The 24,067-nt window shown below is 38.1% G+C and overlaps 1 protein-coding gene across 1 annotated transcript in view; it reads left to right on the top strand.

Annotated features, from left to right (window-relative positions):
• The window catches only part of LOC114038536 (sodium-coupled monocarboxylate transporter 1-like), a 38,347-nt gene that overhangs the window by 6,344 nt on the left and 7,936 nt on the right, over positions 1–24,067 (top strand). Inside the window, exons 3-11 of the mRNA XM_027855832.1 lie at positions 1,833–1,884; positions 2,318–2,385; positions 3,163–3,317; positions 4,341–4,481; positions 7,283–7,412; positions 7,961–8,049; positions 10,945–11,057; positions 15,750–15,817; positions 20,728–20,814. Of these exons, the coding sequence (XP_027711633.1) occupies positions 1,833–1,884; positions 2,318–2,385; positions 3,163–3,317; positions 4,341–4,481; positions 7,283–7,412; positions 7,961–8,049; positions 10,945–11,057; positions 15,750–15,817; positions 20,728–20,814 (903 nt within the window). The remainder of the gene's footprint in view (positions 1–1,832; positions 1,885–2,317; positions 2,386–3,162; positions 3,318–4,340; positions 4,482–7,282; positions 7,413–7,960; positions 8,050–10,944; positions 11,058–15,749; positions 15,818–20,727; positions 20,815–24,067) is intronic.

The following is a 24,067-nucleotide window of genomic DNA, read 5'->3' on the forward strand; positions in this document are numbered from 1 at the left end:
TGTTTTATTTTGTTTTTTTTTTTGCAAGGCAACTGGGGTTAAGTGACTTGGCCAGGGTCACACAGCTAGTAAATGTCAAGTGTCTGGTCTGGGCATCTGTTTTAAGGAGCTGCTAAGTGGATTTATTAAATGTTTAAATGAAAAGAAGGAGAAGAACTGGAAATAGGAGCCTCTTAATGCAGAGCACTGACCATGGAAATCCTTAAACAACTTTCAGAAAATATTCTTGTTTCCTAAACCAAGAGAATAATTAGAACCAGGAGGTTCCAATGAGAACCTAATTCAAAGGATAAAACTATTTTCATTGAAGAGCCTCTGGAGTTACTAGTAACTCCCAGACCTGTGGGGACTTGAAGTGTGCAAGCCTTTTCCTTACAAGTCTACATGGGTAGCTGGACTGGAATACCTGTATACTGTTTGGGGGTGAATGTAGACAGGGGGGCCTTCATGCTGTGGGAACCATCCACCACCACATATCCAGTTCCAAAGTTTTCCATAAGGAACAATCCAGAACCACAGAAGCATGTGCAGGGGAAGTTGACTCAAAAGTGTGGGGAGGTGGGGAGGTGTCATCTCTGTGAAGCCAAGGATGCTAATTATCACCTGAGGCACTGTAATATATATAAAGAAGAATGAGGCATAGAAATTACTTTTGTGGAACTCACAACAAAGTAAGGGAGATAAGACATATATGTAAACAATTAAAATTGCACTCCAAAAAAATATAACATTCAGAATTGGAAGAGTTTTGCTCCAATCTCAAAAAACAGATATCTGTGTATGCTGGCTATCCACTATCTTAAACATAAAGTTAAATATTTACTACAACACATTTCCAAGTATGATAGAGGAGAACAGAAAGTAGAAAAGTGATACATAAGATCACAAGAAGAAGGGAGGAATGCAGCAGTGCCTCACCAAATGGACCTTGGGGGCTAAAATAAGAAAAATCCTTCAAGGGTTGAGGGAGCCAAGAGGGGAAGGAAGAGGCCAGCCAGGAGGAAAACATACAATATATTTGTAAAGCACTTTGCAAACCTTAAAGTAGTACATAAATGCTAACTATTATTATTATTAGAATTAGTAGGGATTATGGTATAATTTGTTGATAAATTGCCATTGATGAATGAATGAAAAAAAAAGTATTTTTTCATGTTCTAGGCAGTATGCGAAGTGCTAGGGATACAAGCTGTTCTATTCCACTGTTGGATGGCTCCAATTGATGGACTTTTTACCTTGGGCAAAGTCTGCCCTTCTGCAACTGCTTGCTATGAGCTAGCAAAATGGTCCCTGCCTTCAGGAAATTTATATTCCACTAAGGGAAGACAACCTATATATGGGACTAGAAGTGGAAGGGCAGGGGAATGTGGAGGTTACATTCCAGTTATCATTGTTTGAAAATGACTGGGAAATACCATGATTGGCAAGATAAGATGAAAGCTTGCCAATCAGAGGCCAGGGTGCTGGGGTGGAATTCTAAGTTCTTGTGGGAGAAAGATGAGGTGAGAGTGTGGCTTGGAGATGACTGTGTCTATAAATTTATCTTGGGTTTTGATTAAACATCAAATCAACAAAACATACAAATTAGTTAGTGGGTCTCATATAGTGATCCCACTAGTTCCAGAGAGATGAAACCCAATGACTTAGAGCAGGGAATTAGGGGTTTACATGAGAAACTCTTCCTTCTATCTATACCCAAAATACAAATGCAATCATAGGAAGAGGGGGGATAATAAATTTGAATACTAAGAAGGCTATAATTTTTTTTAAAAAGTTCTTATGTATTTAAGAATTTCATGTCCATATTCCATACTCTGACTTTGTTTTTCTAGATTCTGTATACTGGCATTGTTATTTATGCTCCGGCTCTGGCTTTGAATCAAGGTAAATGTTTGCACATTTAGCAGTGATACATGTGGTTAATATTGAATAGGCTTCTCCAATCAGAGTGAGGTAGGAGCCCCAGGGGCAGGGAGTATTGAGGAAGTGTGATTTTCAAAGTTGATGTGATTGTGCCAGAAGATGTGTTACTAGAGACAATGGTGAACTCCAGGGGAGCGGCCAGGTATGAAAGGATGAGGTGACTCCCTGGGCCTCCTCCTCAAATGAAGGGTGTAGGAGGAGTTTTGTCAGATCATACAAAGGCTAGTTGCAGAACCAGGATATGAAACCAGGTCCTCCCCCTCCAAATCCAGCCCTGTTTCAACCACAGATGTTTGTTTTGTGAAATCTTACTGAAATTTGGGATGAGGTTTTTGAGAGTCAGTTGAAATGTGCACATTTAATGGGGATTAAATTTTCCCCCTTTTTTCTTCAGTCACAGGATTCAACCTATGGGGTGCAATCATTGTCACGGGAGTGGTCTGCACTTTCTACTGCACAATGGTATGCCAACTATTTATTTCTATGGAGACATGCCTCATGAAATCTACATAATTGAAAATTCTAGGACTCAGGCACTGTACCTCTTACTGTCAGGAAATGGGTTGCCCATACTTCTTTAATTATATATGGATGATAGAGAGTATTCAGAGGAAAAAAAGTTTACATTACCTCATCATATTTGATGATATTTTGTTGTAATAGTGGTGGTGGTAATGGGGTGAGAATACTCAGGTTAATGTGGAAGGAGTTAGGGTCCTGATACAGTGCTATGCATCTAATATCTAATAGGGTTGTGTGTTACAATGGGGGAACCCCTGAGAGGCAGAGTTAAGATGGCAGAGGAAAGGTAGGGACTCATCTGAACTCTCCCAATTTCTCCTTTAAATACCTTTAAAATAATGTCTCAAAACAAATTCTGGAGTAGCAGAATGCACAAAAGGACGGGGTGAAACAATTTTCCTGCCCAAGACAACTTAGCAGGTCAGCAGGAAAGGTCTGTTGCAGCCGGGTGAGAGGTGCAGGCTTTACCAGCACAGACTGGGACCCAAGCAAACCAATAAGGGAAACCCCCATTCCCATTTCCCCACTGGATAAGGAGCCAAAAGACTGGACTTCACACCTTGGCTATGCCCCTTGGACAAGTTATTTAACCTCCCTGGCCTGTTTCCTCACTTGTAAAATTAAGGTATTGGATTAGGTAACCTCTAAGGTCCCTTCCAGCTCCTATGAACCAATGATGACACTGGTAATATTTTAAATGTGCTTTCCTCAACAAAGGGTGGTTTCAAAGCTGTCATCTGGACAGATGTTTTCCAAGTTGGAATCATGGTGGCAGGACTTTTGTCCGTGATCATACAGGCTGCTGAGATTCAAGGTGGGATCAACAAAATTCTAAATGATTCTTATCACGGAGGAAGATTAAACTTCTGGGAGTAAGTTTTCATTTGTCCTGTGTGTGTGTGTGTGTGTGTGTGTGTGTGTGTGTGTGTGTGTTTATACGTGTGTGTGTTATTAGGATAAAATTTCAGTGGGAACAGCAGTATTTGAAAATTTGATTAATTTTCTGTTACACTTATTTAGTTAGTTTTATTGTTTTTGAATAATACATTTAAAACTTCAATTTTAACAAGAAGGGACAACTGCCATTATACACTGTGAGTACCCCAATTTCTAGATGAAATTTTCTCAAATCAGGAGATCAGTAGAGGAGTTCAACGCCACATCATATTAGTTACTTGACTTTATCTCCATTAGGCTTTAGTTAATTCATCTCCTTCAGACTTTTCCTGTGAGATCACATAAAAGATGTTGTGTATACACCGAAGCCTTGAGTTTGGGATAATCTTAAGGCTAGGGTTACAACTGCAACTTTTTCAGTCCCTAAGAGTAGCCAAAGAAAGTTTTACAAAGTTCAAAAATCAACTAAAGTGGTGATTATATTGAAAAATCAACACAAGATGGTGCATGAGATGGTGGTTATATTGAATTTTAATAAGAATATTAGTATTTTAACATTTTAAATAATTAACCTTACCAGTTTTTTTTAAGTTTGTAGCATTTATATTCCTGAAATTATTAAATCTTACAACCACCTTAGAACTTTTGGCACACCCTGTCTTATCTTGTTTGATCCTCACTACAACCCTCTCCATTTTATAGTTGAGGAAACTGAGTCAGACAGAGATTAAGTGACTTGCCTAGTCACAAAGTTAGTAAGTGTCTGAAGTTGGATTTCAACTTAGGTCTTCCTAATTCCAGATCCAGTACTCTGCTGTGCCATCTAGCTGCCTAGGAACAGGGCCTCATGTTTCTTTATTTTTTTTTTCAGAGCCTTATGTTTCAGACTTCCAAAGGATGACTTTTCATTTTACTGGGCTTAAATGTGAAAGATTTCCACACTGTTATACTCCGTGCAATAGTCTGACATTTTGTCTTCTTTTTTTCTTTTCGTTTAGCTTCAATCCAAACCCTTTGCAAAGGTATAGCTTCTGGACAATCATTATTGGGGGAACTTTCGCATCAACCAGTATCTATGGCATCAATCAATCCCAGGTTCAGCGGTACATCGCCTGTAAAAGCAGGTTCCAAGCAAAAATGTAAGAGTGACTCTGGTCTCAATGGTCTTTGACTGTCTTTCAGTTTTTATAAAGGTTTGTTTAACTCTTTATATAATGGTAAATAGGATAACTAGGTGGCAAAGTGGATAGTGTGCCAGGCTTGGAGTCAGGAAGACTCATCTTTCTGTGTGACTTGGTCAAGTCACTTAACCCAGTTTGCCTCAGTTTCCTCATCTGTAAAATGAGCTGGGAAAGGAAATTGCAAACCACTCTAGTATCTTTACCAAGAAAGTCCCAAATGAGGTCACAAAGAGTTGGAAAACAATTGAAGTGGTAAATAACATAACAACATAATGCTAAATGATGATGCTGTTGGTGATGAAGGTAATGATGATGATGATGGTGATGATGATGGTGATGATGATGATGGTGATGATGATTATGATATAGTGGTGATAATGGTGATGACGATGATGATTGTATACTATAATAATGGGAGGCAGCATGGGAAGGTGGATAAAGTGTTGAATGAAATCAGACCTGAATTTAGAGCTTTACTCTGATATATACCAACTATGAAATCATGGGCAAGTCTCACTTCAGTGGTCTGTTCTTTATATTCATTTAATCAACATTTATGGAAGAATTGTTCATCTCTATTACTGGCATTTTACTCAAGGATAAAATCGCAGGTCTGGACAAATGATAAGCTAATTTTTATAAAGCATTTTAATTTTAGCAAAATGCTTTGCATGTATTATCTCACTTGAGGTTCAAAACAACATTAGTAGGTACTACAGGCATCATCCCTGCTTTACAAATGCAAGAAATGAGACTGAGAAAGTTTAAACAATGCACTCGGGGTTGCATAGTTGATAAGGGTTAGAGGTGAAATTTGAATGCAGGAGTTTGTGACATCGAATCTTTAGGGAGACAATGTCGTACACTGGTCAGAGCCCTGGATTGGGATTCAGATCTTAACTCTGTCACTATCTGTGTTGGACAATTTAGCTCTCTGGACCTGTTTCCTCATCTGCAACAGATGACCTCTCAGATTCCTTTTAATTTTAAAGGAGGAGGAAGGGAAAGACCTCACTATCTTCAGCTGGATGAATCTCACAGTGGTTGGAGTGACAGATTTGGAGTTAGGAAGATCTGAGTTCAAATCTTCCCTCAGACACTTAGGGTTTCTTTATGGAAACAAAAAACTTTCTTGGACTGATGCGTTTTCTTGTTTTCTAACATTGATGGCTTGGGAAGGGTGAATCATTTTGATCAAAAGGATCCATCTGGGGATTATAATTGATTGCCATGGCAACATAGCAATCTGTCATGTGCACTTGAATGGCACCATGGTCAATTACAGTAATTGCAAGTGAGTGTGAGAGTGGGAGGTACAGGTGTGTAGATCTGAATAGGAGAGCACCATAAATATCTGCACTTATTTCCTTGTAAAATGGAAATGAATGCCCTACCCATCTTACACTGGGTCTTTAGGATTCCAAAGTATTCAGGTGCCTACTTAAATAGGTGAAAAAATTAGAGGAGATGATTGTTTGGAACTATTCATAAAAGTACAATCTTTGGAATAACCAAATGTTTTATTAACCTGGTTGTTTCATCATGATGTGGCATGACCACACTCTTTGTAATGTTGCAGGCTTACCTTTTTAAAATTATATTTTTAATTACATGTAATAACAATTTTTAACATTCATTTAAAAAATTTTAGTTCCCAAATTCTCTCCCTCCCCTCGTTCCTCTTTGAGAAGACAAGTTGATAGAGATTATGTATGTGCCATCACGCAAAACATATTTCCATACTAGCCGTGTTGTGAAAGAAAACACAGACTGAAAAACAAAACAAAACCCACAAACAAGAAAAATAAAATAAAAAATATGTTTCAATCTGCATTCAGATTTCATCAGTTCTTTCTCTGGAGGTATATAGCATTTTTTATCACGAGTCCTTTGGAATTGTCTCAGATCATTGTATTGCTAAGAATAGCTATGTCATTCATAGTTAATCACTGTACAATGTTGCTGTTACTGTGTACAACGTTCTCCTGGTTTGACTCACTTCACTTTGTATCAGTTCATATAAGTCTTCCCATGTTTTTCTGAAACCATCCTGCTTGTCATTTCTTATAGCATGATAGGCTTCTATCATATGCCACAACTTGTTCAGCCGTTCCTCAATTTATGGACATCCTCTCCATTTCCAATTCTTTGCCACCACAAAAAAGAATGGCTATAAATATTTTTGTACAAATAGGTCCTTTTCATTTTTTAAAAAATCTCTTTGGGGTCTCTGATTCTTATAATCTAGCCACTGCTCAGATCCTTACAATCTAGCCAACAGCTCACCAGATGCTCAGATTCCTTAAGATTCTGGCTGATATGGGGGATCTTTAATAAACCTTGTCTTTGGCTGGAAAAAAAAATCTCTCTGGGATATAGACCTAATGGTGGTATTGCTGGATCAAAGGATATGCATAGTTTTGTAGTCCTATGGGCATAGTTCCAAATTGCTCTCCAGACTGGTTGGATCAGTTCTATTGTTGGATTTCTAAAGAAAGCAGCTAGTGGAGAGTGAAAGAAGAAAGAATTAGAACCCAGCTTGTCAGGACCCAAGTTAATTGGCTTTACTCCTATGCCATAATGCAACCTACATTTCTGATGTCAGAAAGACTTAAATCAGAGCAAAAACCCATTTTTGGCCCAATTAAACGATAATGTGTATTTACTTAATGTAATATGGAACCAAAAATTCTTTGCTTTCCCCCCCATGTGATGCTTCTTTTTACATTAAAATGATGGAATTTTATTTTTTGTTTTAGGTCTCTTTATATAAATCTTATAGGACAATGGCTAATTCTTGCCTGTACGGTGTTTTGTGGGCTTGCCATTTATTCAAGGTACCATGACTGTGATCCTTGGACTTCAAAGAAAATATCAGCACCGGACCAGGTTCGGTATTGTTGCTCTTTTGTGAATGCATTAGCCAAATTACTCAAGCATATTATGAAATGACCATGCTTATTCACAAAAATCCTACCTATTAAGCAAAAAATATGTATCAAGAGCTGGTTTAAAAGATTTAGCAAATTTGTACTTCCAAAGTTATAGCTGAATGAGTAATCCTGGATTCAAAATTAAAATGCAAAGACAAATTTTAGGAGCATGTGTTAATAATAATGTGTCTGATTGATAATAGTTAGACTAGTCATGTTTTGGAAATCAGTTTAATTGAAAATATAAATACTGGTGGAAAGCAATATGGAAATCACACAGCACTAAAGCAGTACTGAAGCTTTTCAATCAACCAACAAACAAAAATAAAGTTTTGGCAGAGAGCTAAACAATTATCTGAAACATTTATTTATGTGAAATAACTCATTCTCTGACAATGCTTAGATAACTGAGAAATTGATCTATCTCCATCAGTTAAAAAAAAGCCGAATAAACATATTTTCTGACAATAAGGAACAACCTTAGTAAATCTGGGACTCTTTCAGCTCATGCCCTATTTGGTGTTGGACATTATGCGAGATTATCCAGGACTCCCAGGACTCTTTGTGGCATGTGTATATGGTGGAACATTAAGGTATGAACTTTGTGTAATTCCTGGAGTGTGATTTTTGAAGTGCTTTGTAATGACCTTTATATTTTCATGACTTAAGTTGGATTTTAAATATAAGAATGGTAAACATGCAACTCATGTATGTATTCTATCGAATACTTCAAAGAATTGTGATTTCATCAGTGTCTATAGGATAAATGAGATGATATTTTTTGAGATAATATTTTTTAAAGTGCTTAACACAGTGCCTGGCACATAGTAGATACTACATAAATGCTAGTTATTATTGTTATTATCATCATCATAATTTTATATAGTATGTTTCCATATTGCCTTTGAGGTTTCAACAATAATGGCTAAATATCAACAGTTTTTACTTCAAAAGATTTCACTATTTACCAGAAACAGGTAGCTTAATAAATTTTTTAATAATACATATAGTATATATGTATATACATATATACATTTATACACATATACATATGTATATATACACATATGTATGTTTACGTGTATACATACAAAAATATATATGGAGAAGCAGCATGGCAGGGTGGATTGCATTGGTCTTTGAGTCAAGAACACCTAGATTCAAATGTTGCCTCTTATACTTTCTAGCTATGTTACCATGGACAAGTCACAACCTCTTTCTACCTCAGGCAATGCTCTAGACCTTTAAGATATAAAAGCGTTTTTTGTATTGGTGGAAAGAATTCCTTCCTATTCCAACGAAATTCCAAGTTGCTGATGCATCTATGTATAGGTGTGGCTATCAAATGGGAAGGGGAGACGCAAGCAAACAATTGTGTACAAACTAAATACAGAAGAAATAGGAAATACTCAAGAGAGGGAAGGTACTAGAATTAAGAGGGATTGAGAAAGGCTTATTGTAGAAGATTGGGTCTTAGTTGGGTCTTAAAGGAGTCCAGGGAAGCCAGGAGACAGAGTTGAGGAATGAGAGCTTCCAGGCATGAGAGACAGCCAGAGAGAATGCCCAAAGCAGGCAGATGGAACGTTTTGTTCATGGAACAAGCAAGAGGCCAGTGTCTCTGGATCAAAGAATATATGGTGGGGGAGTAAGGTATGGGAAGACTGATAAGAGGCTAGGTAATAAAAGGCTTTGAATGTCAAACAGGAAATTTTATGTTTGATCCTGGAAGTGATAGGGAACCAGTGGAGTTTATTGAGTAGGGGGACAACATGGTCAGACCTTCAAGGTTCAATTCCTGCATTGGAAATATGCTAACTATCCTAGTCTGTGCATATTACTTAACCTCTCTTTGACCTAATCAATGTGCTTGGAGCACAAGTTGCTGAATAGTAATCTATCTGCATTCATAGTACGCATGCTAGAAGCTCTCTACACCAATAAAATCATAGATTGCCCCTTCCTGCACCTTTACCCCTCAAATAAAATTATTGTGCATTTTAAGGAAGATGGATTGTAGTAATTCTTTCATTACAAAGGTGAAAAAATTCAAACATTTTGCTTCCATTATGTGTCTTTCTGAGAGAAGAGGGATAGTGTGGTGTAGTGGAAAGAGAATTGACTTGAAATCAAAGGACCTGGATTTAAAAAATCCCAGGTCTGCTGCTTGTTACTTGTGTGACCTTGGTCAAGTCAATTCCTTTCTCTCTGTAAAATGAGAGTCGGGGTTGGACTGGATGATCTCTAAGAATCCCTGAAGTTCTAAATTTATGATCTTATAGCCTTCCAGGAGTACAAAGGCAGCATTAGCGATGCTATGTAGAATGTAATGTAGAAAGTAGAATGTAATGTAGACAGTAGAGTGCAAACTCCCTGAGGCCAAGAACTGTTTTCCAATTCTGTCTTTGCATCACTACCATTCCTAATTAATATGGTGTCTAGCCTGTGGAAGGAACTCAGTGAATGCTTGTGGAATTGGATTAAATTCGATCAATTACTGCAGTGCTATAGTAAGGAGGTCTGGGTTCAAATCCTTGTCCTGCAGTTTACTTCCCATAGGACCTTGGACAAGTCATTTGCTTTTTCTAGACCTTTGTTTCCTTATCTGTAAAATGAGAGGGTTGAATTGAATGGTCTCTTCCAACTCTGGATCTATGATTTCATTTGTAGAATCAGGAGCCTATGCTTGTCTTGTAGTGCTTGGCATTATTGTTCTCATCTGTCAAAGAAGTCAAAGAAAGAAATAGAAACCACTCTAGCATCTTTGCCAGGAAAACCCCAAATGGAGTCATGAAGAGTTGGACACAACTGAAATGACTCAACAACAACAAGTGTAAATAGATTAGATATTATTATACTGAAGGACTATGGGAGGACGCTTTACTATGAGAAACACTTTTGTCTCTAGGCAGAAAAACAAAGCACATCTGCCCTTTGTGCTCTTAGCATAGCCTGTGAATGTATGGGCCTTTGGCAGGATATTCTAACTTCTACTTGGTCATGGTGCCCCATGAACTAAACTGGGTATGTTTCTGTTTTTCTCCCAATTTTGCATGTCTCCATTGTTGTATCTACTTTATACTACCTTCATTTGATTTTGTGTTTCTCCAAAGATGATAAAAATGTTTGTCTTTGCCCAAATCAGGAAGATTTTGGGAATGATACCCATTAGCAAGTCTATGGCCTACTTCTAGGTGGCTCAGTGGATAGAGTGCCAGGCCTGGAAGCAGGAAGACCTAAGTTCACATGCAGACTCAACCACTTACTAAATGTGTGACCCTGAGCAAGTCACTTAACCCTGTTTGCCTCAGTTTCCACATTGGTAAAATGAGTTGGAAAAGAAAATGGCAAACTACTTTGGTATCTTTACCAAGAAAACACCAAAAAGGGTCATGAAGAGTTGGATACGACCAAAAATGAGTAAACAACAATAACAACAAAGTTTTCTTAAAATGCTTTAAAGTAATAAAGTTTTCACTTGTCTTCTTCAGCACAGTGTCCTCCAGTATCAATGCTTTAGCTTTAGTAACGATTGAAGACCTCATCAAACCTCACTTTCGGTCACTCTCAGAAAAGACTCTATCTTGGCTTTTGAAAGGAACAAGTAAGTGACCACTGAACTTTTATGGTTTTATGTATGAAATCTTTTTATATCCATTCTCAAAAATATGGATGGATGTTTGCCATATCAAAAAATCTTTATTCCTATGTGGCTGGCTCAATTTAGGATGGTCAACTGTTTTTGCAATAACATGTGATCATAGATTTAGAAGTGAAAGTTTATGTAGATGCCACAGAATTGTAGTCTATCAGAGCTGGATGAGACCTTATTGGACAGAAGGTCCCACTTCTACCTCTACCCTCTATAGTTTACCTACTAAATGGTAATTCAGCCTTTACTTGAAGGCCTTAAATGACAGGGAACCTACAAGCCCCGCCTCCTTCCACAATAGCTCTAATTATTAGAGAGTCAAGCCTCTATTTGCATTTTTTTTTTAGACTTCCTATTTATTTTTCCTAGTTTTGCCTTCTTTAGTCAGAGTAATTCCAATCCCTCTTCCAGGTTACAAAACTCAAATAATAATTGAGTAGAGCCATCATGGACCCCCTAAGTCTTCTCTTCTCCATGTTAAACATCTCCAGTCATTTGGTCCAACTGCCTCACCACCTTTTTTTTTTTTTAACAAGTGAGGAAACTGAGGATCAGAGAGACTAAAGGAATTATGCAATCACACAGATACTAAATAACAAGGCAAAGATTTGAGCTCATGTCTTTTTTTTTTTTTTTTTTTGGTGAGGCAGTTGGGGTTAAGTGACTTGCCCCAGAGTCACACAGCTAGTGAGTGTTATGGTGTCTGAGGCCGGATTTGAACTGAGGTCCTCCTGACTTCAGGACGAGTGCTTTATCCACTGTGCCACAGAGCTGCCCCATGAGCTCATGTCTTCCAAGTCAACCTAGAACTTTTTCCATTATCCTATGCTAAATCAGAGGGAACAGGTGACATCTGAGCTGGCTTTAAAGGATGATAAGCATTCTGAAAGCAGAAATGAGGAGCAAGTGTTGAGTATGGAGAATAGTCCCTACAAATGTACAGAGGCTAGAGGTGGAATTTTCAGGTTAGGAAATAGCCATGTTAGTTTCCTTGACAGTGTCCTGGCTGTTCCATGAATAAGACACTCCATCTCTCAGCTCCGGACTTTTTCTCTGACTGCCCCTCATGCCTAGAATACTCTCCCTTGTCAACTCACCTATTGACTTCCCAATCCCATCTTCTGCAGGAAGCCTTTTCCAACCCTTATTAATTCTAGTGCCTTCTTTCTCTTAATTATTTACTAGTTATCCTGTATAAAGCTTGTTTGTATGTTGTCTCCCCCTTTATGTTGTAAGCTCCTTGAGGACAGGGATTGTCTTTTGCTTCTTTTTGTATCCCCAGTGCTTAGCACAGTGCCTGGCACATAGTGGACACTTAATAAATGTTTATTGATTGATTGCTAAGGGTAGACTAGGTATTATACAGAGAGTATGTAAAAGTGAGGAATGTGAAATAAAGCTTGAAAGATAGTTTGAAGTCAGATCATAGAGTGTCTTTAATGCCAGGCTAAGAGCTTTTTTTTTATACCAGAGGCAATAGGGATCCAATGAAACTTTTTGAGCAGGGTAGTAAACACAGTGAAATCAATATCTTTGTATGTTTGGGGCTTTTTGGGGCAGCTATGCAAGGATGCATTGGATAGGGGAGAGATTGAAAGCAGAAATCCCAGTGTCTTGGGCCAGGTACATGCTGATCCCAAATGCAAGTTCCCAATCTGGAGAGATTGAATTAATGAGGCAGATAACTTAATTTTTTTTTTGCTAAATATAAGCATTAAGTAAGGATACAGAAATGAATATTCAGCAAGAATGTAAAGGTATAGCTCTCCAGATTCCTGCCTATGGGGATATACCCAGATCAGTGACAACAATCTGGATGGGGATAAACCATTCATCAAACAAATATGAAGAGTATCCCTCTTGATACTGGTTTATATGTTCCCCCTAAAAAGATTTAGCCTATCCCCATTCTGGGTCTTCATAATTAAGTGCTATGTGTGTATTTAAAAGTTGCCATACAACCATACCAGACCCTTAGGCCCTGAGACCTGTGCAAAACAAATAAAGCTCACAACATTCCACCCCTTGGTCTCAGTCCTATCACTGCCACACCAGGACTAAAATCACATATTATGCTCAATAGCAAATAGCTCAAACATCCATTCTAAACACTAACATAAAACATTCACTAATCTTAACAAAGGAGAAAAAACAATAGTTCAAACTACAATCATTGTCGTTGCCAAATCACAAATTTCTCAGAAGGTCACAATGGAGCCAAAGGCCAGTTGATGATAGAAACCAAACAAATAAAACTGGCCACCAGAACCAGAAACACTTGAAAGTAACTTCTGTGCTAAGACACCTGCAATAAATTATATCTGGAAATAGAAGCTAAAAGTTTATAATCCTTTTGCGTAAGACTTATCCTTTGGCTCGAGATGATAGCTCCCTTTCCCTCAGTCTATTAAAATTATATACCCCTGTTCCCTGGTTACCCTCTTTCCATCTCAGGGATATCTACTCCTAGGGAACTGAAACCACACCATCTGGTCCAATGTATAATACTCCTCCTAATTTCTCTAGTGGTTCTATTTCTAATTTCCTCAGCTTTTAACCATAAGCTAAGCATAAGAATTAACTGGATAATAGGACTTCGTCATCCCTCAGGGACTCACCAGAGACAGAACTGAGCTCAGCAGGGAATTATCAGGGACTACTAAGCACACAGTAGGTAGAACCATCTGCAGGACAAATACCAGAACATTTAGGAGGGTCCGAATTCTCATAAGATAGTATCCAGATGGCAAAACCTAAGAATTGCAGGGGAAAAGGCCCACTGAGAATATTACCCTTAGGTAGGTCAATGCTCTTTTCATGAAAGGTATTGGTGACTGTGGGCCTACACTTAGCATATTCTAATTAAATTCCTATTAAAGTTTATTTCTGAGAAATGCAATGAGTTAAGATAATCCTAAGATAAAATCTCAGAAAAAGAAAAACAACTATCTGATAATTACAAGTAGAACCCCTTAAAAAAGAATGGATTGACCACAGGGACGCTAACTGGATAGAAGTATGAAAGAAGAGCTGAAATAAGACTGAATGAAATTAGAAGACTTGGAAAGAGAATAAACAACATAGAAAAGAAGATAGAAAACTTTACCAAATAGTGAATTCTCAGAAAAACAGAATGGAGAAAAGAATTAATAAGTTAAAAAGAAAACATTTATTAAGTGCCCACTATGTGCCAGGCACTGTGCTAAGTGCTGGGGATACAAAAAGAGGCAAAAGACAATCCCTGTCCTCAAGGACTCTAGCACTGAGCTAGAAGCATTGTTATTGCTCTAGTCTCTGGGGTTCAGGATTCTAGGCTGTCTCTAGTAGAGTATGAAGAGAGCTAGTGGTCAAGGGGGTAGTGGTGTTTTGACTTCTCCAGAACATGTTGCCTCCTGCCTCCCCTTCAGGATGCCTTGTTGCTTCAGCTAAGCTGACCTGACTACTCTGTATGTGGAGTTGGCAGGGATGGCTGACTCCTTCTCCACAAGAATTGCTTTCTAGGATGATGGCAGTAAGAGTTCATGTGGAAGCAGGACCAGTGGTTTGAAGGTTATTGCCACTCCCAGGGATCAATAATTCAATGAGACAACAAGAAATAATAGAGCAAAGCAAAAGACCAGAACAGAAGAAAATGTAAGATATCTACTACTAAAAACAATTGATTTAGAAAATAGGGTATGTAGAGATAGTTGCTTTAATTTATTTCTGTGCCAAATTCTTTGAGTATGTGTTGGGAGGGGGATATATATATATATATAAAACACTTTTTTTTTCTAGTTCAAATAAGAGTGAGATTTGCAGAATTCCTGCTCCCACTATCCACATTTCTATGTTTGTATAGTCCTCTTCAGAAGTACACCAATTTGAGAGATAGTAAGATCCATTCAACTTTGACTCATTCCTTCTCTAATTTATTCTTCTGAGAAAAGTAGGGAGAGGGATACATGAGATACTAAGATCATGTAAGAAATAGAATGTCAATAGAAACATAAAAAGTTTAAATAAAGAAAGTAGATTTGTGATGTCATTGATAAGGATGACTCATTGAAAGGACACAGATTATAACTGATTCATATTTGCTTCCCTAAACCCTTAGTCAGAAAATTTAGATTTTTAATATTTTAAGTATTTAATCCAATCATACCAATGCAAGCGTTGAGAGAGTTTCCACATGGTAAGTCTCTATAAAAATAAAATCACAAATCAAATCCTTTCTCTCCTTCCTCCCTGATACCCAGTTAAACAAAGTAGTTTTGAATAAAAGTACTCTGTTACTGGTAAACTTAAAAAAAAGTGATATAAAGTTTCCCTTAAACACAAATGTTGGTGAAGGATTAGACTAATAGTAGTCCACAGGCTTACGATCTCCACAGTTAATTCCAGGAATTCTTTACTCAATATAATCTAGTGTTTCAACTAATCCTTAAGCACAACACAAGGGTTTTATTTACCAACTTTGCACATTGCTTTTTCTATAGGAAACACACACTCCATTTTAACCCCTTTGTTTGCTTTGATCTCTCTGGCTGTCCTTGGACCCACTCTGATTATCACCTTGTTTGGAAGTTGTGATGAATGTTTTACATTGGGAATGTTAATTAGGCACATTAGGATCTAAGGCTGACTTTCAATCTGTTCCCCCAGGTGTGTTGTTTGGAGTTCTGTGCATTGGAATGGCAGCCCTAGCATCCCTTATTGGGTTTTTGTTACAGGTAAGAATAGACCTGCAGTTCTGTAGTAGGCTCAGTGGTAAGTAGTCACCATTGTGTTCCTTTTTTTTTTTTAACCTTAATTATCAACTAACAAGCATTTATTAAGGGTCCCCTATGTGTGAGGCACTATGCTAGGTGCTGAGAATACTAATACAAAGAAAGAATTCCCTTTTCAAAGAACCTTATATTTTCATGGAGAAGCAAATACACAAATAAGTATATACAAGACAAATTATAAAGTAGATAATTATAAAGCAGTTTAATACAAAGTAATTTGGGAGAGAGGGCATGAGGAACTGAGGAGGTCAGGAAAAGCTTTCCACAGAAAGTGATGGCTGAGTTGTCTCTTGAAGGAAGAGGGGCACTTTATGAGGTGAAGGAGAGGAGGAAGTACATTTCAGGGCAGTGCAAAAGGCACAAAGATGAGAGCTGAAGAGAACTTGGCTAGATTACAGAAGTAATATACATTGAGGCTGGAAAGATAGGTTGGGGTCAAGTTATGAAGGACTTTAAAAGTTAAGCAGAAGAGTTTCTAATTTATTCTAGAGGCAATAGGGAGCCATTAGAGTTAACCTAAGTTAGGAAGTGACAGGGTTGTATCTGTACTTATGGAAAATGACTTTTTTTTGTGAGGCAGTCAGGGTTAAGTGACTTGCCCAGGGTCACACAGTTAGTGAGTATCATGTGTCTGAGGTCGGATTTGAACTCAGGTCCTGCTGACTCCAGGGCCAGTGCTCTATCCACTGCACCATCTAGCTGCCCCTGAAAATTACTTTTGTTGAGATACATAGGATGGATTAGGCAGAGGTTTGGTACAGGGGACTATTACAAGGCTTTTGTAATAATCTAGGTGAGAAGTATGAGCCTGAACTAAGGTGGTAGGTATGTAAGTAGAGAGAAGGGGTTGAATGGAAGAAATGTTGAGGAGGTAAAGATGGCAAGATTTTTCAACTGACTGGACCCATAAGGGAGAATGAGAAGTTCAGGATAATGCTTAGGTTACAAAACTGGGAAACTGGAAGAATTTTGGTGCCTTCGGCAGAAATAGGGGATTTTGGAAGAGGGGAACAGATTTGGGAGAAAAGATAGAGTTTTGACCATGTTAAGTAAAGTTCTGCCCTATTGAATTTGAAGTGCCTCTGGGACAAATTGTACTTCACATACTCTATTTTTGGCTTAGTTAGGTTGTTGGAATGCATTTTTATAACTAGAAATCCAGTCCTGATAATTCGTTAAAATTGGGACCTTGACACTAAAGTGAATCTTAGGATGGTCTCAGAAGTTGCAGATTTTGTTGGCCATCTCATCATCTAGTTGTTGTTCAGTTGTTTCAGTTGTGACCCCTTTTGGGGTTTTCTTGGGAAAGATACTGGAGTAGGTCTCTAGCAGCATGCCTTTCTGTCCATATTTATGACTAGCACTGGTCATTATTTGTCAAATATGGCCATTGTTAATTTATTTTACCCCCTGTGACACTTAGCATACTTTGCCTCTTTTCCCATCACGATGACATCTATGCATGGTGACACCATAGCTTTTGGTTAGTCAATCATCACTCTCAGATCCTAACTATAAATACTAGATACACTACCTTCCTTTCTATTGAACACCTACTGCTCTATCTCGCAGAATCTGAATTTCAAGGGACCTCAGAGATCTTTCCAGTTCAACATATATCACTGTAGCACTATACCATTATACCAATATAACACAGAGGATAAATTCAGCACTGAATTCAGTCTCTGCTTGAAGACTTGAAGTGAAGGCAAACTTACTACTATCCCATTTTTAGACTGCTCTAATGAAATGGAGAGGCAACAGTGGATAGAGTACTGGGCTTGGAGTTAAGAAGACCTGAGTTCAAATCCAGATTTAGAAACTTTTTAGCTGTGTGACCTTAAAGTCACTGAATCCCTGTTTGCCACTGGAGAAGGAAATGGCAAACTGTTCCAGGATCTTTGCCAAGAAAACCCAATGGACAGAGGTCCATGGGATCACAAAGAGTTGGACACAACTGAAATGACTGAACAACAATGATTAGGAAGCTTTTCCGTATATCGAATTTAAATCTGCTTTATATTCCAAAGGTTCTGTTGCCCTTCCAATTCTGTTCTTGGAACTCTAAAAATGGTGCTAAATATATATAGCAACAAAGGATCAGAGATTTAGAACTGAGAAGAACCTTGGAGATCATCTAGTACAATCTCTTTGTTTTTCAGATGAAGCATACATTATTCTCATATTAAACTGAGGAGCAGAGAAATTAAGTGCCTAGCTGAGAATCACATAGCAAAATCAGTCGGTAATCCCATCAACAAGCATTTATTAAGTGCTTACTATGTTCTGGGAACTATGTTAAGTGTTAGGGATACAAAGTAAAGGGGAAAACACCACCTCTGCCCTCAAGGAGCTCACATTCTAATGAGGAGACAATGTGTAAATTATCCTGTACATACAAGATGTATAGAGCAGATGGGTGGTGATTTTAGAGGGAAAGGACTAGCTACAGGAGGGGGGAAGAGCACCAGAGAAAAGCTTTCTGAAGTAGGTGGGATTTCAGCTGAGTTTGAAGGAAGCAGGGAGAGCATTCCTGGAATGGGAAACAGTTAGGACAAAGGCCCAAAGTTGTTGTGTGACAAAGTTGTGAGAGTGACAAGATAGAGTGAAGAACAGCTACAAAATGGAGTTGGTTTGGTGTGGGAAATGAAAGAACCAATTAGCCTCTGTCACACGAACGCTGGCTCCATCTCGTGCTGCCACATGTATGATTCTCTGTCTTGTTGTTTTTCTGCAAATCATCCATGGGAAACTCGATGGTATAAGGCATCCATTGTTTCATAAATGCAGGTGGATGCAATTAGTCATCATCTCTTAATTCTAGGAAAAGAAAGACCCTGAAACCTACTCACCCTCCTACCAACTTGACCAAAACTCACTCCTCCCCTCTACCAACTTGGAAAGCCTCTAATGTTTCCTCCAATTAGAAATCAGATCACCTAATTTTGCACATGGCTTATATTCTTTTGATTGTTCTCTTATGAATGAATTGATGATGATTTGGTCTTATTTATTTTTAATACATAAAAATCTGTCTCACTCTATTCAGGGTCTGTGGACTGACTGGGAAGTCTATTGATGTGTTTGTTATTCCAGCTTTGCTAATAAGTAGCATATCTTGGATTGTTTTCTAGGTTGTTATTAATCATCTACCACAAGATGGTATATTGTATATGAGGAATAGTAAGTAAGCCAGTGTGACTTTAGTTCTATGCCCTTTCCACTATACTATGTTGTCCAGACTGTACCATTTGTCAAATTTTCTGAAGCTCCATCATATCCAAATAATCTTCATTGATTCTAGTGGCACCTGTCAGCATTTATTAAGCACAACTTTGTTCCAGTCACTATGAACCTATTTCTCAGGATCTACATTTTCAGGCTATTCTGTCTTCTTAAATGAGTTCTCTTCTTATTCATAGTATAAACTTCCCTTGCCATGAGGTCCCTTGAAATTCAGATTCCGTGATATAGAGCAGTAGGTATTCAATAGAAAGGAAGGTAGTGTAGCTAATATTTATAGTTAGGATCTGAGAGTGATGATTGACTGACCAAGAGTTATGCATAGATATCATAGTGAAGGGGAAAAGGGACAAAGTATGCTAAGTATCACAGGAAGCAAAATAAATTAACAATGGCCCTATTTGACAAATAGTGACCAGCGCTAGTCATTGATATCTTTTCTCCAATTACTCTAACCTGTTCTCAGACTTGGTATTTACTCTGGTTCATTCATTGCCAGAGGTGTGCTGAAGTCAACTCAAATGGAGAGATCTGATTGTTAAAGTTTTAATGTGAGTATTTATACCTCAGAAATGAGCAAAAGCTACAAATCAGGCCTTGATTTGTTTTGTTGATTTCTAGACTTAAAGAAGTGATGGAGAAAATGTTAATAATGCAGAATAAACCTAAAAATGTGTTTTGTATGTATGTCTGTATTATTTACATAGAATTTGTGGTATCAATTTATATAGAATATATAATATAAATTATCATTATAAGGATATATAATAACAATAAAATTATGCATACTAATAAATTAATATATAACATAAATATATACTGTGACTATTAAAATGTTTGGTAGATATAGTTTCTGGGTAATTTAATCATTTTATTAATAAGGCCACTATGTTTATTAATAAAAGGATGGTTGTATGGCCATCTCTCTTAGACCAAAGACACCTTGTGGTGGTGGGCTCACAGTTTATATGCCCTTCAAAAAGCAGTTGTTCCTGAAGGGTACCACTCAACTCTGATTGGTTAACACAATGTGGGGTGTGGGCTATATTAAAATGAGGGTCTTGGGATACCTGAATCTTGGTCAAAGAGACATTAATTTCCGTATGACCTGTCTTGACAAAACGTAGAATCAACACTTCCCCAGACCTGTCAGAGCAAACACAGTGAGCAGGAATATATGCATTAGCTCAAACTTAGAATTTCTTTTACTGTCTGGTTAGATCTTGGCCTGGGGTAATCTTTAAGAGAGATTTCCCACACTGGTTGCTTTCTGGATGGGGAAGTAGAAAAGGGGGAAAACCTTGGTTCTGATTCAATAATTAGTTATTAAATACAAGAAAGAAATATTCGTTTCTCACAATACATTATATTTATGTGTGTGTGTGCATATATATATATATATACAGCATGTATGTATGTCAGTTGTTTGGAAACATTTACCAACACACCTGTGTTCACTGAACTCCGTAAAATTCTTTGTTTCTGTTTTAAGAAAGCCACATTATTAGTATATCTCTCCCCTTGTTTTCTCTCCATATTGGAGACCTAGCTAATTGTTTTGAAAATGGGCCTCTTACAACTAATTTGTGACTTTTTTATTCTTTCCTTAGGCAGCTATCAGTATCTTTGGTATCATTGGTGGGCCCCTTTTGGGTTTGTTTGCTCTGGGCATATTGGCTCCCTTTGTCAACTCAGTGGTAAGTATAAAGGATAAAAGTGACCATAAGGTCTTTCCCTAAAGTACAGTGTTCATTAGCAATTTTTCTCACTGGTAAAAACGTAACCCACAATAGCTCATGTTGGTGGCTTTTCTTGGTGTTCAGAAATTCTTTTGTTGACCCAACTGGGATCATAAAATAACAGATTTAGAGCTGGAAGGGACCTTAGATATCACATAAACTGGAGGTGTCAAATACTCAGCCCTACTCCCATGTGCAGCGTATTTAACAAAATAAATAAAAATACAATAAAATATAGATAATATCACATTTTAAAATTCAGTCAGTCTGTAGCCTGCAGGGATCCTTTCTTTGTACTTGAGTATGAGAGCACTCATCTAGACCAGCCTTCTCACATCACAGATGAGGTGACTGAAGCTTAGGGTGCTGAGTCAGCCTTCCCAAGCTTCCATTTGTAGCAAGTGACCAAGTGTGGATTCTAATTCGTGTCCTCTGGCTCTCAGGTCAGCATACCTTCCACTCCCATTCCTCCCTTATTCTGATGTCCTGCAGGCACAAAGCCAGCAGAAATTATATTTGTCACTTTAAACAGCAACTGTATCTGCACATCTTCTTTTTCTATCTTTTAAGTATCAGTAGCTGCTCATTCAATTCAGTCATTTTTCCATTGTGTCTGACTCTTCATGAGCCCATTTGGGGTTTTCCTGACAAAGTTACTGGAATGGTCTGCCGTTTCCTTCTCCAGCTCTTTTTACAGATGAGGAAACTGAGGCAAACCAGGTTAAGTGACTTGCCCAGGGTCGTACAGTAGTAAGTGTCAAGCTACATTCGAACTCAGCTCTTCCTGACTCCAGACCTGGTGCTCTATTCACTGTGCCACCTAGCTGTCCAGCTGCTCATAGGATGATAATGATGATGATGATGATGAAAGTAATAGCTAGCATTTATATGATTCTTTGAGATTTGCAAAACACTTTACAAATATTATTTTGTTCTCAAAAAATCTTGGTAGGTAGATGCTGTGAATTATCCCCATTTTACTGTTGAGGAAATCGAGGTTAAGTGACTTGCCCAGGGTTATGAACTAATAAGTGTCCAAGATTGGATTTGAATGGAAGTTTTCCTGAGTCTGGCCCCACCATTTAACAATAGAGATGGTATCCCTCAAACAGTTAATGTTCAGTTTCTAAATTCTGAGATGTGATGTCATGATTTGTAGGGAAGAACTGTAAAGTCTAACCTTGAATTAAGTTGTTATTTCAACCAATCTATGACAAATCTCTAGTTTTATCCTGGGATAAGATGAAGTCTGGGCAGATATCAAATCACAGAAAGGATTTTCACTCAGTACATTGGGTAAAGGATTTAGAGCTGGTGGGGGACCTCAGGCATCGTCCAATTCAGCCCCTTGTTATTACAATTAGAGACACTGAGATGCTGAGAGGTGAAGTACCTCATGGCCCAGTTCACATGGGAACTCAGTAGCAAAGCCAGGTTATGAGCCTAGGTCCTCTGTTTCTAAACCCAAGGCTCTTCCTCCTATCCTATATATACAGCTGTATCATGGTGGAGTGGTAAAGTCACAGAATTTGATTTCAGGGCCAGAATTCTACTTTCCTCCTAAGACATTCAAGGATCAGTAAATAAATAATGAAATTGAAGAGTACTCTCACTTAAAGGCCATTTGAGAAGGTAGCGAGATGAAAATAAATGATATTAAAAGATCTCTCACATTTGGTCAATGGAAAAGATGTTAGCTTCATAAAAGTGGAAGGAATCATGGACCTCCCTACTAGCCACAATGCACAAATCTCTCCCTACAGTGTGTAGGGGCCTCACTCCAACTTCCCACCATGTCCGACAACCCTGATCTTTGATCAGATGTCACAAATTCCTCAATGTCCAGCATTTCCATGAGGGGAAAAAAGTCAATGACGGTGATACTTCTGACCTCTGCAAGTCATCGTGGAAATATTTCACTGCAAGCAATGGCATTTGTGAAATGGTGGAAAGATCACTTGACTGGAAGTCAAAGGCCTTCTTTCTCCATAATGCTGTGACACTAGTTAGCCTTACATTTGTAAAGGGCTTCTTACTTTTTCAAGAGCAGCTGGGTGGTACAGTGGATAGAGTGCTTCACCTAGAGTCAGGAAGACCTGAGTTCAAATCCAGCCTCAGACACTTTCTGACCCTGGGCAAGTCACTTAACCCTGTTTGCCTCAGTTTCCTCATCTGTAAAATAAGCTGGAGAAGGAAATGGCAAACTACTCCAGTCAAGAAAACCCCAAATGGGGTCATAAAGAGTCGGACACAACTGAACAACAATAATCTTACTTTTTCAAAGTGTTTTCATATATGATATCTCATTTGTTTCTCACAACTAACCTACAGAATAAGTAAGAAAAAATAGTAGTATCAATGTTAATAATAATAACGATACTGAGCATTTATATAATGCTTTAAAGTTGGCAAAGTGCTTTATAAATGTTACCTCATTTTAGCTTCACAACAATTCTGGGAGATAGGTATTATTATTATCCCCATTTTACAGACTAGGGAATTGCAACATAAGTGAAGTGATTGATTACCTCCATTTTACCGATGTGAGGTTAAAGGATTATTTTTCTCAAGTTCACAGAGGTAGGAACTTTGAAACAGGATTCAGCTCCCCACTTTACAGATACAGAGCTGAGGCTATTAGGTTAAATACCTTTCCTAACATTACCTACAGTAACAATTAGAGCCCTTATAATGACCAATAAAAGGTTTTCCCCATAATCTGTGTGTATCATTATAACTCAAGAAGCATTTGGTTCCTAGGCATCTAGCACAGTGCCTGGCCCATAGTTGGTGCTTAATAAATGGCCAGGAACTCTAGAAAGCTCTGTGATACAAAGACAAAAATGAATTTCATCCCTACTGTTAGGGAGTTGATAGCCAACTATATTGAACAATGACCAAGGTTTTGAGCCTGATGACTGATCAGATATTGCCATTGACAGAGATAAGGAACTTGAGAGAAGCAGCTGGTTAAAGAAGGAAGATGAGTTTGTTTTTGGATATAGTCAGTTTAACCATCTGCTGAATTTCACAATACTTCGCAAGAATTTCCAAGCAGGAAGGGAGAGATATCAGAGACTACCTTGTTCAATCCATGCCAATCCAACAAAATCTCCTATCCAAACTTCCCAAGGAATGGTGATCAAGTCTTTTCTTGCAGACCTCTAGTGTGGGGGAACCCACTATCCCCCGAGGCAGACCATTCCATTTT

This window comes from Vombatus ursinus, unplaced genomic scaffold (assembly GCF_900497805.2).
Source record: "Vombatus ursinus unplaced genomic scaffold, bare-nosed wombat genome assembly UNPS02011334.1, whole genome shotgun sequence".
In the NCBI taxonomy this organism is placed as follows: Eukaryota; Metazoa; Chordata; class Mammalia; order Diprotodontia; family Vombatidae; genus Vombatus; species Vombatus ursinus.